Source organism: Dermacentor andersoni, chromosome 11, assembly GCF_023375885.2.
Source record: "Dermacentor andersoni chromosome 11, qqDerAnde1_hic_scaffold, whole genome shotgun sequence".
Lineage (NCBI taxonomy): Eukaryota > Metazoa > Arthropoda > Arachnida > Ixodida > Ixodidae > Dermacentor > Dermacentor andersoni.
In genome coordinates, this window is record NC_092824.1 from 24,859,031 (window position 1) to 24,873,702 (window position 14,672).

A 14,672-nucleotide genomic window follows, 5' to 3' on the forward strand; every position below is an offset into this window, starting at 1 on the left:
GCACTCTGAATACCACCCGCGGCGTTGTCTCGGATGATGATTTGCTCCAGCTGACAGAGGCTGAGCTCTTGGAGGGCTGCAGTCAGCAGAATGTTGTCAATGTGAGAAGAATTAAGATGAGAAGGGATGGAAAAGAAATGCAAACGAAGCACCTAATTAACATTTCGTTCAAGTATTCTGCCCGAGTCTATAGAGGCCGGGTACATCAAGCTCCGTGTCAGACCATATGTGCCGAATCCCCAGAGATGTTTCAAATGCCAGAGTTTCCGCCACAGTTCGCAGAGCTGCCGGGGCCGCCAAACATGTGCGATATGCAGTGCCCTTCAACACGCCACTGAAGCTTGTAAGAACTCCTTCCACTGTGTAAATTCTGACGGGGATCACGCCGCGTACTCGCCATCGTGCCCCTCCTGGAAGAAGGAGAAAGAAATTGTAATGATAAAGGTAAAAGAGAATATATCGTTCAAAGAGGCACGAAGGCGGGTAGAATACCTGCCAAAGAAAAGCTTTGCCGAAGTGGCGCGTCAGGGGGCAGCGTCACAACGGCCTCCGGCGGCTGTCCGCCCCACAAGAAGTGAGTCGGCAGTTAAGCCATCTGCCCCCACGGTGGTCGCAGCTAGCGCTGCTCCACCAACCGAGCAGACGGGACTGTCAACCCTGAAGGTGGGCGCCGCCGAGACTGCCCCAACCTCCCCGGCCTCTTCCAGCGCTGGCAACAGCCGGCACAGCCAAATCCCACAGAGAGCCCCATCGACCTCCGGGCTGGTGGGCGCAGGGGTCTGGCCTTCCAGGGCAGGACTCTCTCGGGAAACTTCTCGCTCGCAAGAGCACGTGTCCGGCGCCTCACAAGAGGCAATGGACGCTACACCTATCCTCAAGGCTCACCAAGCGCCTAAGGAGCGGCGAGGCTCCCTCTAACGCTTCAAAAAGGGCAAAACCCTGGTTACAGGGCCTCGAAAGAGCTCTGTACTCTAATCTCTGAAATCTCTGTAATTAATACTTCTGTTTCCGTATACACAGCACCTATTTACTTCCAATATGGATACACAAATAATTCAATGGAATATGAGAGGTCTTCTTAGGAACCTTGATGACGTGCAAAAGCTTATCCAAAAACACAGTCCAAAAGTGCTGTGTCTACAGGAAACACACCTAAAACCACAACACACAAACTTTCTCCGAGCGTATGTCAAGTTTCGCAAAGATCGTGATGATGCTGTGGTATCATCAGGCGGTGTTGCCATTTTTATTCATAAATGTATTTCGTGTCAGCGTTTACACCCACAAACGCCCCTTTAAGCAGTGGTGGTTCGAGCTGTTCTTCTAAATAAACTCGTCACCATTTGCTCGCTTTACGTACCCCCACACTACAAATTAAACAAACATGAATTTCAGTCATTTATAGACGAATTGCCAGAACCTTATGTTGTTCTTGGCGATTTCAATGCGCACAGCTGCCCGTGGGGCGACTCTCCTATAGACGCGCGAGGTCGTCTTGTTGAACAGTTCCTCTTTTCTTCAGGTGCGTGCTTGCTGAATAAAAAGGAACCCACATATTACTCTCTAGCAAACAGAACCTTTTCTTCAATAGATCTTAGCATAGTCTCCCCGTCTGTACTGCCTGAACTTGAATGGGAAGTTGCCGACAACCCTTACGGCAGCGACCACTTCCCTATACTGCTAAGATCACCTAAAGAAAACGAATATCCACCACACGCTCCTAGGTGGAAGATTGACACAGCCGATTGGGAGAAATTTCAATCTCTTACTAGTATCTCATGGGCTGACATGTCTTCGTTAGGAATTGATGCTGCTGTCGAGTTCTTTACAGCCTTCATAATAGATGTCGCATCTAAATGCATATTCGAAGTGAGTGGTCTGGCATGCAAACGACGTGTACCGCGGTGGAACAGCGAATATAGGATCGCCCGTAAGAATCAGAACAAGGCGTGGGGGTTGCTACGCGCTTCTCCCACTGCAAACCCAAGGCAGGCGAACCCGCCGACAGGCCAAAAGAGAAAGCTGGCACAAGTTTTTATCGAGTATTAACTCGTTCAGAGATGAGGCCAAAGCCTGGAACAGGGTTAATAGGATTAGAGGGCGGCAAACACATTCACTCCCTCTGGTAAACACACACGGCGATACCCTGCAAGACCAGGCAGATTCACTTGGGGAGTATTCCGAGAGCGTGTCAAGTTCAACAAATTTTTCACAAATCTTTCTCAAATACAAACAAATAGAAGAATGTAAGCCTTTCGTCAGAAAATGTCATCAGAATGAACCATACAACCGCCCTTTTAGTATTGTAGAGTTTAGAGCTGCCTTGAGCGCATGCAAGAGCTCTGCACCTGGATCTGACAGAATAATGTATGAAATGATTATAAACCTACACAATGACACGCAAGTTACACTACTCGCACTTTTTAATACTATTTGGGCTGTGGGATACCTTCCAACCGCATGGAAACAAGCCATTGTGGTTCCTGTTTTGAAACAAGGCAAAGACCCTTCTTCAGTGGCAAGTTACCGCCCGAAAGCTCTCACAAGTTGCCTTTGTAAGGTATTTGAAGAAATGATTAATCGCAGACTCATACATTTCCTTGAACTGAACAACATGCTTGATCCCTATCAGTGTGGTTTCAGAGAAGGGCGCTCCACAACTGACCATCTTGTACGCATCGAAGGAAACATTCGTGACGCATATGTACACAAACAGTTTTTCCTATCCATATTCCTCGATTTGGAGAAGGCATACGACACAACGTGGCGCTACGGAATCTTGAGAGACTTGTCAGAAATGGGCATTCATGGTAATATGCTAAGCCTCATAGAAAGCTATGTGTCCAATCGCACATTCCGTGTAAAAGTCGGCAATGTACTGTCACGTCCCTTTGCACAAGAAACTGGTGTACCCCAGGGAGGCGTGCTTAGCTGCACGCTATTTATAGTGAAGATGAACACGCTTCGTGCTTCATTACCACCGGTCATTTTTTACTCTATTTATGTGGACGACATTCAAATAGCTTTTAAATCCTGTAACCTCGCAGGGTGCGAGAGGCAGGTACAGCATGGTTTGAACAAAGTATCAAAATGGGCAGAGAAAAACGGATTTAAAATCAATCCTAGCAACAGTTCTAGTGTTCTTTTTACACAAAAGAGAGGCCTGGTCCCGGATCCTTGCTTAGAACTGTGTGGACAACAAATTCCTATCAACAAAGAGCACAAATTCCTAGGTATTATACTTGACGATAGACTCACTTTCAATCCACACATCAAATATCTGAAAGAAAAATGTCTAAAGACAATGAACTTAATGAAACTTCTTTCTAAGACTAAGTGGGGTAGTGACAGAAAGTGTCTAATGAATCTCTGCAGGAGCCTAATACGGTCACGATTGGATTATGGGGCCGTAGTGTATAACTCTGCCGCCCCGAATGCGCTAAGGATGCTGGATCCTGTCCATTATCTAGGCATCCGCCAAGCCACTGGCGCTTTCAGAACAAGCCCGATCGAAAGCTTATATGCCGAATCGAATGAATGGACGCTCCACTTGCAGAGATCATAAATCAGCTTTACATATTTCCTGAAAGTGCACTCCAATCCTGAACACCCATGTTTTAATACCGTTACCGATATGACGTGTGCTACACTTTTCCGCAATCGTCCGTCTGTAAGACAGCCTTTCTCGCTGCGTGCGAAGGAGCTTAGCGATGAAATGCATGTCCCACTCCTTAAGCACCGCTTAATGCGCCCAACCAAGCTATTACCTCCTTGGGACTGGCAGGTCACAGAATGTGACGTATCCTTTCTAAAAGTTTCAAAACATGCTCCAGAGGTAGAAATTCGAATGCACTTCCTAGAACTTCAGTACAAGCACTCATGCACAGAGTTCTACACAGGCGCTTCCAAGTCACATGCCGGAGTATCCTATGCAGCCGTCGGTCCATCTTTTTCGGAATCCGATGTACTACATCCAGAAACAAGTATCTTGACGGCAGAGGCCTACGCTATATGGTCGGCTGTAAAGCATATAAAAAAATCAAAACTCCAAAAACCGTTATATATACAGTCTCCCTAAGTGTGGTGAAGGCCTTAATGTCACCCTACAAACATAAAAGTCCTGTACTTACGGAGGTCTATACCGACCTGTGCAAAGCTTATCTAACCAGAATATCATAATATGCTGGGTACTTGGCCACAGGGGAATCGAAGGTAACGTTCTGGCAGACCACATGGCTACGTCAATTGCACCCCCTGCTGTTAATAATACTGCTTTGGTGCCTCTCACAGATCTGAAACCTTACATACGAAAGAAACTGCGAAACCACTGGCAACGCATGTGGGACGCAGAAATAAATAAACTGCACGTTATAAAGCTACAGTTAGGTTTTTGGCCCTCACCAACAAGATATCGGCGAACAGATGTCCCATTCTGTCGCCTCAGAATAGGACACACATTTGGGACCCATAATTGTCTGCTTACTGGAAGTAAACCTCCAACCTGTGGTAGATGCGGTGAGAGGCTTACCGTCCTCCACGTGCTCTTGGAGTGTCGGGAAGCCGAAACGGAGAGAAAGAAACATTTTCCGCTTGCTTACCATTATTACATCCCTCTACACCCGGCTACGTTTCTTGGTAGGGAACCACTTTTTAACACCAAGGCAGTCCTCGACTTCTTAAAGGATGTAGTTCTACACATTATAAGCCCATTAAATTCGTAGAGCATCCTCGCTCTAGAGGATGCTGCTGCGATAATTGTTTTCAATAGCACATGCTTCCAGGCCCTTGTGTTTCAGGGGCTCTAAGGAGACAGTAGTGCTCTAGCATATCTTACATAACCTGATATATTTTAGACATCATATCATTCTTTTTAAATGCGTCTTAATGTTCATAGTACACGTCATAAGTCATCGCCATAATCTTATTATACAGATTTTACGCACTTCACACCAAGCCACGTCACAGCCACGTCACACCAACTTCATAGAACCCATGACTACACTACATACTCATGAACAGGGACATGTCGCTCTTTGGCCATACTTGGCTCTTGCGCCATAAAACATCAAACATTCATTCATTCATACCATTACATCGGTAATACACACGTTAGCAATGCAGGCGATTAAATTAAAGCTGGAACTCTCAAGATCGATTTGGCGGCGGTTTAGCAATGTGTGTGAGGAGTGGTGGCTCGGGTAGGGGAGGGGGCCGTGCCACCTCTCCTGTGTACGCGCCTGGAGCACATGAAATAAATTTGAGTCCATCAATTAAATGTAAATAAAACCTCATTAATCTCTTTCAATCGTCGGCATTCTTATGTAGCACCCTCATATCTCTTAGGTAATTCAATAATATCATCTGTGACCTGTTGTAAATACTTAGAGCTTATCTTAACGGAAGATCTTTAATGGTCCTCTCACGTCGCTAAAGTAACTAACGAGGCTAACCGCACCATAGGCTTTCTCCGGCGACATCTGAAATTTGCCCCTCCTCCGGTAAAAACTCTTGCCTATAAATCTGTGGTAAGGCCCAAACTTGAATACGCCTGCTCAATTTGGGGCCCTCATCATACTAATATTTCTAATATGCTTGAATCTGTCCAAAACCGCGGAGCCCGATTTATCTTCCATGACTATCCTTCATATACTAGTGTCACAGCGCTAAAATCTAATGCGAATCTTCCTACACTAGAAGCGAGACGTCAAGTGTCCAGGCTCATTCTATATCACAACTTTTATCATGCCCCGATTGGTAACAGCGTCATATCGCCAGCGCACCGCCATTCATCCCGGACCAATCATTCAAAGTCAGTGTACCCTCCGCATGCGCGCACATCATCCCATCTTCATTCGTTGTTTCCATGTACAGCGAGAGACTGGAATGATCTGCCTGAAGAAGCGGCGGACCACTCCAGTGCGACTGTGTTCAGGACTGCCATCGAACATATTTTTCTTTGAAGCAGCCCACTCCTCATGTAAAACCCCTCTCCTGGGGCATTTGAGGAATAAATAAATAAATACGCGAAATAATTGGAGACACTATGGCATGTCCTTTATTGATTGGTGCGGAGCATGAAATGCTAATCTGGTTGCCAAATTCGAGCGATAATGAAGGGTCGGCGAGCGAATTACTCTTTTGAGTTAATTCAAATGACGTAATAACTTCGGAGTTCATTTACCAGCCCTTCAAATCAAATCAAATCAAATCAAATAAAGTTTATTCATTACAAACAAAGAAACGGTTCATATATTAAGTTTACATCGTCGTATCATGAGAGCGTTAAGGCTACAAGCGTTTACAAAATATTACAAGACAACTGACAATTAGTGCTATGTCAAGGTATTTTTTCCTCAAGGGCATAGGATGTGCCTGTGGGTCCTCCATGTGGTACATTCTTATATTCTATATGCAAGAATCTAAATTTCAGCTCTGCTGACACTATTGAAGAGAACGCCAAATTTTTTACGGCCATAGCAGATATTAGTTCAGGATACCCACGACATTTATTTCCTGTTAGTGGTGCGTCGTTTTTATGGACGCATTTGTGATTCCATGTCCCACTCTCCTCGGTAATGCCTATTGCCTTGAGGGTACAATAGGTGCCGCAGTTTCGCCCGAAAGGCAAAGCATCGATTCTGACAGCAAATCAGCAGACAGCCATACGAAGCAAGAATAGCACTTTTACCGGCCGTATCAACTTGTAAGCATTCGCTTTTAACTAAATTAACAACCATGTTGTCAACGCGCACGGCTAACATGAACAGATCATACTCGCTAACCGCGGACACCCGCTGTCAATACGCTGGCGTGGGGAAACGCGGCAGCAGCAGTGAGCAAGGTGACGAGCCGCCAACGCACCTAGACTCTGCCACCAACGTACCCCTGTCAGGATATGGCCGTGCGACCGCGCGCAGCTACCACATGCGCAGTTGCAGCCGGAGTAGAACGCCCAACGCCTCCCTTCCCTCACTCCGGTGCCTTGCAAAGTCGGGTGCCTCGCGTGCGACGGAAGACGGCGCGCTTCGTCACCGCTTTCTTCCCTTTAGCGCGGGTGAGAATGACCCGCCGATAGTCGGCTCTCCTCGCACGCTTTCACGAGCGCATACAGCGTAGGGCGCGTGGTGACGGCGTTATCGCCCTTGGACTTTTTACAGAGCATCACGGCGGCGACGACGGCAGGAATGCGCCTGGAGCATCCATATAATTGTTATCGCAATAAAATAATATAATTAATGACGTAACACTTACTCACACACCGCGCCGTCATGATGTGACTCGCCGGGGAACCTGGCGTCTCGTAGGCTGAATATGAACGTTAGGCCACAGTGAAAGTACTTCTCCAAGTGCACCGCTTCATTGCAAGTCTCCTCGTAGGCCACGTGACCCTTCGTTGGCGGGTGAGCCGTGACGTTCTTCTCCTCGTAGGTCACGTGACCCTTCGTTGGCGGGTGAGCCGTGACGTACTTCTCCTCGTAGGTCACGTGACCCTTCGTTGGCGGGTGAGCCGTGACGTTCTTCTCCTCGACGGGCACGAAGCCGCGGCAGTACTGCATGTACGGGCTGAGCAGCGCGTCTAGCACGTATTCCGAGTGTGTGTTGAAGTCCGACGGGGTGCTGCACTGCAAGTCATTGGTGCACTTCTCCAGATCCTTGTACGCCCTGTGTGTTATGTTCAGCAAAAAAAAAAAAAAGCATGCTTGGCAAACGCACGCCAATCTCACAACTGACATACCAAAGGCAGCGAGGTTCTATAAATTTTCACGCTCTTCAGAGTACTATAGTCCTTGACAAAACAAGAATACCAGGTTATACGTATGCTGTCCAACTCAAACACAATTTGCACAACAGCGCTAGCCAGTTAGGTTCTGTTATTTCCGTGACGTCATGCATTTTTGTGCATGACGTCACGGCTCTCTTCGCCATACAAATCTTTATTTCCTATATTATTATATTAAATGCATGCTTTTCAAAGCCTTAAGGTTGCCAGATTTTAACGGCCTTCTAACACAAACGGCCATTCTAAGGCATTTCTGGTCGCACAAATACAAGGTCGAATATGTTCCTGCTCGTTGTCTCCGGCCGAAAGACCGTTTTCTGGTGCCTCGCTGCTCTACCAAGTACGGTCAGCGCACTCGTAATTACTTCAACCCTTCCTCTCTCAATAAACTACCAGCAAGTGCCTTTCGCGCGAAATCAAAGTATAAATTAAAACAAATTCTTCGCGCATTAACCTCTAATCCATTACACGGTTGGTTCTTTCATGTGCATTGAAACCCTACATAACTTTAGGGTACTTGAGCAAAAACATCAATTTATTTGTTTCATTATACACCTACTGATGTGTGTGAATAGAGCGTGTGAAGAGTACTTTTGTTTCGTTTCAGTGCCCTGCTCCCTGCAGATCTCATATGTATAGTCCGGTCTCTTTATTGGTTCCTATTTCGATTGTTTTTTGTTGGCTGTTGTCAATAGGATATTTGATGGTTTTTAAGTAGTATACAAACGCCTGATGTATGTTTTTTTGCTCTGTATTAAGAATGCTGGGTTATGTTACTTTTCAGCGTAGGATACGTGGTTTGTTTTCATTGTTGGCTGCTCATTGCTGTTTGTGTTTCTCTTCGGTGTCCGCGCCTGCTAACAATGTTTCTGTATATCTTGTGTTATCCGCGATACTACATTGTGTTAAACGCTGTCTGTCGGCTCTGCCCTTCAAGCCCAATGCGGCTTTGGCAGGCCTATTATGTATTAGTGCTGGCGGAATTCCTGTGTCAATAAAGTATAATAATAATAATAATAATAATAATAATAATAATAATAATAATAATAATAATAATAATAATAATATTTATTGCCACAAGATATACAAAATAACACAAGCAGGCCGGTCTAAGCCTCAGTTGGCTTGTAGGACCGTGCCTATGATTGTAATAGACAAAGCAAAATATATACATAAATTGATGAGAGATGAATAAAAAAAATGAAAGGCAAATAATAATAATAATAATAATTATTATTATTATTATTATTATTATTATTTTATATAGTGCATACTGTAGTCCGATGATCGCGCAGGAGGGGCGAAAATGAACATAGTGAACAAACACGTACAAGTTGTGCAAGTAAATAGATCAAACATTTTGGCACAAAGTAACACAAAGAGAAACACATGTGACTGAAATAGACGGAAACGAAAATTGCACAAAGAAGAAAGTCGTAGTTAACCCCGAACGGTGAAGCATCGATTGCGATAGCGCATCCGTGGACAGCTATACGAGGTAAGGATAGTAGTTTTATCGGCAGTGTAAACTTGTAAGCGTAGGCATGCCAACCATATTAGCAAGCATAGTGTCGCGCGCCCACACGCAAACGTCAATACACCTCACTCGATGACCGCGGAAACTCGCTGTCAAAATGCTGAAGTGAGGAAGCGCGGCAGCAGCAGCGAGCGAATGGACCATTCTGCATCATTGCGTACCAAGCCGCTAAAACGCAGCGCGCGGCGGACTGTGCCTCCGTCGCAGATGGCTTTCCAGATACAGCGGCCCGGGCGGCCACGCTCGCCCGCTCGGGCCGGCAGGAGTAAAACGCGCCCCCTTCCCAACCCTCCCCCCGGAACTTCGCGCGACGGAATATGGCGCGCTTCCTCCCTGCTCCCCTCTGCGTGCGCGATATTGAGCCGTGATCGCCGTCTGAACATGTCTCACCCTCGAACGATTTCACCCGCACATACAGCATACGGCGCGCGGGGAAGATTTTATCGCTCTTGGTCTTTATATGGAACCTCACGGCGACTCCGACGGCAGAAATGCGCCTGGAGTGTCCATATAACTGCTATCGCAATAAAAGCAAGCGCAATGTCGTATCTCAGTTTCGGTTTCAAAGTGTTTCATCACTATCGCAGCCACGCGCTCAACGTTTTATGTCATTCCGGTCACTCCTGTTGGCGCAGTGTACCTTGCTGTGTTCCACTTGTCTCCGTTGAATAGTCAGTCCAGGCCGCACTAGTCTCAAGTTCAACAGATGACTACAGAGGGCGCAGAAATAGACCGCGCGCCACTGCTAATCCAACAAGCATAGTACACCAATTAAAAAGGTGCCCCCCTGAGTGCAATACCTGCCACGAGAGGCGAAGCAGTAAGTGTAACTTTAACATACAAACTTTCTCCCACACTAATGGAAGCGTTTTTATTACATGACAAAGGGTACAAAATTATTATTCCTACTTATGCATCGTACTCATCCGTACTTCCTCATCTCTTTTTGCCATTAAAAACGGAAAATAACGTTCAGCATCTTCAAACACGCACGTGACCTCTGGCCTTTTAATAGTGATTACCTGAATTGAGATGTTGACATGACCTGTGAATTATGCTATGCATCTCTCCTTTCGCTGCTTTCTCTGTTGCGCATTCCCTTGACATGATCTGTGAATTATGGTACGCATCTTTCTTTTTGCTGCTTGTGTTGTGCATTCCCAACTTTTTGGTGCTTGCCACGGTACACTTTTCGCTGCTTGGTGTGGCCCAACTGCTTATGTAGGGACGTACTAGGCAAGTTTTGTAGAAAGCATGAATTCTCATTCTACTCCTTCGCATGCGGCTGTTCACTACATATACATTTCAGCTTTCACCTCATCATGCCATAATCTATAGCAAATGCACATGCAAGCATGTCATGGGCAAATGAAAGCATGCTGCTGCTGTGGTGCTGTGGGTGAATGAGTTCCAGCTGGCATCATGTAGAGAGGTTCCACAAGCCTAGGGAGGCCCTTGAGAAAAGCCGAATATGGATGCCACAGAAATCTATTGAAGAGCTATTCAGTCGCAAGTTTTACCATTTGTGTTTGGATGGCTACTTCTTTTATACGTGAAGTTTATGCCTGCACATATCCAGTTATCATACTGTCTGTTAACATGAACTCTATAGTATGTTGCAACTACTCATGTCGCAGGTCCGAAGAAGATATTTCTCGAAGCCACATGTCGCAACCATGTTCCCCCATCATGCACTTACGAAGATTTTTGCTGATATAGCCTGCCATCACCATGATAACCAGAAATTAGCTTCAATGCGTGCCTCACAAAAAAGATGGGAACAGGGGGGCCATCAATCAGTAAAGAAGCAGCTTTGCGAAATTCTCACTTGTCCCGTCTGCAAGAAATGATAACATGGGAGGCCGACATGTCTGTGTACAATGAAGTGGCAGCAACCTCTCAGGAACCTATAGTGCTGACCATCTCACGATGCAACCTAACCACGCAAATGGCTGAAAATGACAGCAGGATGCCGAGGAGATTGCTGTAGCTACAGTGCCACAGGCAGGCTGCAATATATAGATAAGCTGGGATATCAATTCAATGTTTATGACTCTACTGCAATGTAGGATATTTAAAGTATTAGATACACAAAATAGGCAGAAAATAGCAAAGTATTTCACGGCTACTGCTTGCGCAGGTGGCACAATTAACGCATGATCCGGCTGCCAAGTTCAATCGCCCATGCAGTTGTCGCGAGAAGGCTACCACTGGATGCTACTGGCGAACAAATTATAAACAGGAAGCCTTTGCTTAAGAAGGCCGTTATGCTCGGCAAACTGAACGCCGCGTGTAAATTTCAATGAGCAGATTTTACACCAATGCACAATATATTGTAAGTTCCTTCATTTCCTTAGGCCGAAAGAAGGAAGCTGCAGTCAGGGAACACTTTGAGCGCAAAGTAGGAATACCTGTGTCGCTGGTACGTGGTGAGCTGCATGAAAATTTGTAATGTCGGAAAAATTGTTATGAAAGTTCCAATGACCACCCCAGATTTTCGGTTAGATAGATGCGTGACATCTTTTGGGCGGTGTAATGTGTTTTGGGCGGTGATGTAATGATTCAGGCCTTCTTGCTTGCGGCAGCTCACGACCAGGTAGTAACGACGGTGACGCTTTCTTTAGGCTGAGCTTGGCCGCTCAGTCGGATCGGCGTCGCCATTTCTTTCTGCTTCCAGCATTACGTCCCACGGCACACGAAGCGTCTATTCTCGTAAAACTAGGCTGCGACCAGCTGGCAGCGTGGTCTGTGACAAATGACGAGGCTTTTTGCACTCACTAGAGGACAGAAAAAAGCGCGAATCGACTCAAAACTAGGCTCGAAACGTGCTTCGCCACATCCAGGCTCACTACTACCCAAAACTGGTACTACCCAGCCAACTTTTCTTGCCGCCACCAGGCACCCCAAGCATACCTCAATCTCCAGGGCAAGAGCTCTATAGGCTGCGACAATTTTCTCCGTTGTAACCCCGTGGTAACCTGTAACAGGGAGCACTTTCTCGCTTAAAATGTGAGACATCTATCTTTCTACTGGATTATTACTTGAAAAAATGTGTAAACAAAGCATTTTTGTTACAATTTGTTGTGCTGTAACTTCGGCGCAACCTGCAACAGGGAGCGTCTTCTTGAATTAACTATACAGACTGTCGTTCGCAAGACGTACTCACCAAGATTTGCGGCGGGCACGCTGTGGATGAATTAAGCGTTCACACTGAAAAGTCGAATGGACCGGCGAATAAATGCTGTCGGGAGTAGATACTCCGAGGATCGTCGCCGTGTACTCTACATGGGCATTACACTCACGTGCACAATTTCTCTTTCGGAGGATCGCTGCTCTCGATCACGTTGAAGAGGAGGCCGCACGCGAAGAATTCCCTGGTCGCCTTCTCCTCCCGGCAGATGCTGTAATCAGCGCTGAGGCTTGAGTCCGAGGAGCCCAGAGCACGCAGAACCTTTACTTGAGAACAAAACGCGCGTTCGCGCAGGTTTAACCGTCAGAGGTAAGTTGTCTTGACGATCGAGGTCGTCATTCATTTCAGTTCAGTTTCTTTGAAGATGATCAGTTCAGTTTATTACCTTAAAGGCCCCCATATCACGGAATGTTACATAAAGGATTGGATTATATCTCCAATATAAAAAAACGAACACTGAAAATTATTCAGCATTGTAGTTAGGCTTCAGTGTTAAACCTTTGGGCCTTACAGGTTGTTAAACCTGTAAGCACCAAAGTATCGTTTTCCCTACGCTGAGTGTGACACCTCAAGATTCCTATGTAAGCGCGGGAAACTTAAGAGGAAGCTTTAGCTCGAGGCCTCCTATCTAAATACATGTAAAAGGAGAACTCGTTTTTCTCGGCAACCACTGCACTAAATTTGACGAGGTTTGTTGCATTTGAAAGAAAAACTTTAAATCTAGTGACTGTTGGTTTGGAATTTTTGTGTTAGGTGATGAATTTTTTATTAAATATCGGCGAAAATCGAAAATTTTCGTAAGGCGAAACTATGAAGTTTACAACTGTGTAACTCAACAACGAAAAAGGATGATACAATTATGTGAATTGCATCTAATATTACATCTAAAGCGGACGAAACTGATATGTTACACATAAATATAAAAAAAATTAGTAATATGGAAATACACCTTTGGCAGAACACTTGTAACCAACGTAAAAATTCACGTAAGGTGTAAAATGACATGGAATTTGTCCACTTCGAACGATCTAATGGATGCCGTTTACAGAACCGCGATAGCTGTTCTTGATGCAGAGCTATGAATTTGTAAACTTCGTGCTTCTACTTTTTTCCAACGGTCGTATATATGAAAATACTTCTAACAAAATTCAGGCTCTAAATCTAAATTCCGCTTGGAACAGTCACTAGAACTTAACTTTCTCATATACAACAAATTTCATTAAAATTGGTCCAGGGCTGATCTCAGAAAAACGTTTTTCCGTTTTACATGTATTTGAATAGGCCGCGTCGGAGTTGGGCACGAGCTAAAGCTTCCTCTTAAGGCAGAACCTATAGTAGAGTTTTTTCAAAACGAGCTCTTCTTGAAAACTTCATATTGGCTTGAGGCTTGTAGGAGGTATGTGGCCGTCACTTGGCGCCAAATTCTTTCAAACTAAGGCAATTTGAGACCTTCTAATACACGTAGGAAAACGAAAAAAAAAAGGGTAGGCGTCAAAGTGAAGCTTGGAATGTGAAAGATACACGAAGTTAGCGTATAGCTATGCACGGAATAGTAATAATCTGTAATTAGGGCGACAAAGCCGAAATTAAAACCCGCCGTGGTTGCTTAGCGGCCATGGTTTCGGGTTGCTAAGCACGAGGTCGTGGAATCGAATCCCGGCCACAGAGGCCGCATTTCGATGGAAGCGAAATGCGAAAACACCCGTGTACTTAGACTTAGTTGGATGTTAAACAACGCCCAGTGGTCCAAATTTGCGGAGTCCCCCTTTACGGCGTGCCTCATAACCAGATCGTGGTTTTGGCTCGAAAAAAGGCCATAATTCAAGGTCGAAATTAAGCACAGATGTGCTTGTTCAAATTGCGCGCGCCTGAAGCCGAAGTCGGGGAAGTGTCGGCTTACTCAACTAAAATTAAGGGCCGATACAGTCCAAATATGCGGGACGATCTAGAAGTGAGTGCAGTATAAACAACAAACCACATTCTACAGCAATGCGCCCAAGCAGGTCTTTAGTCGGTATCAACTCTGCTGACTCGCCTTTTAATTTGATTTTGGTTTTATTGTATCTACAAAATAGACTATGTTGTCAGTAGTTAACGTCTATATTTTTAGCCAAGGGCAGAAAAGTAAAAATAACCATGGTGCAGTGCGTCACAAAAGTGAAGCG

At 45.5% G+C, this 14,672-nt stretch overlaps 1 protein-coding gene across 1 annotated transcript; it reads right to left on the reverse strand.

The window, feature by feature from the left end:
• Positions 1-7,154: 7,154 nt before the first annotated feature.
• LOC140213969 (uncharacterized) lies at positions 7,155-12,907 on the reverse strand. The gene is made up of 3 exons (XM_072285164.1): positions 12,893-12,907; positions 12,620-12,768; positions 7,155-7,662 (listed from the first exon to the last, which is right to left on the reverse strand). The coding sequence occupies exons 1-3, from the start codon at positions 12,905-12,907 to the stop codon at positions 7,248-7,250; spliced, it is 579 nt and encodes a 192-aa protein (XP_072141265.1). The 3' UTR covers positions 7,155-7,247.
• Positions 12,908-14,672: the final 1,765 nt, after the last annotated feature.

Excerpts from the sequence above, each read along its gene's own strand:
- LOC140213969 (XM_072285164.1), bottom strand. Across the intron at positions 7,663-12,619 it reads CCGAAAGAGAAATTGTGCAC|GGCGTACAAGGATCTGGAGA; the intron begins GTGAGTGTAATG and ends CATAACACACAG.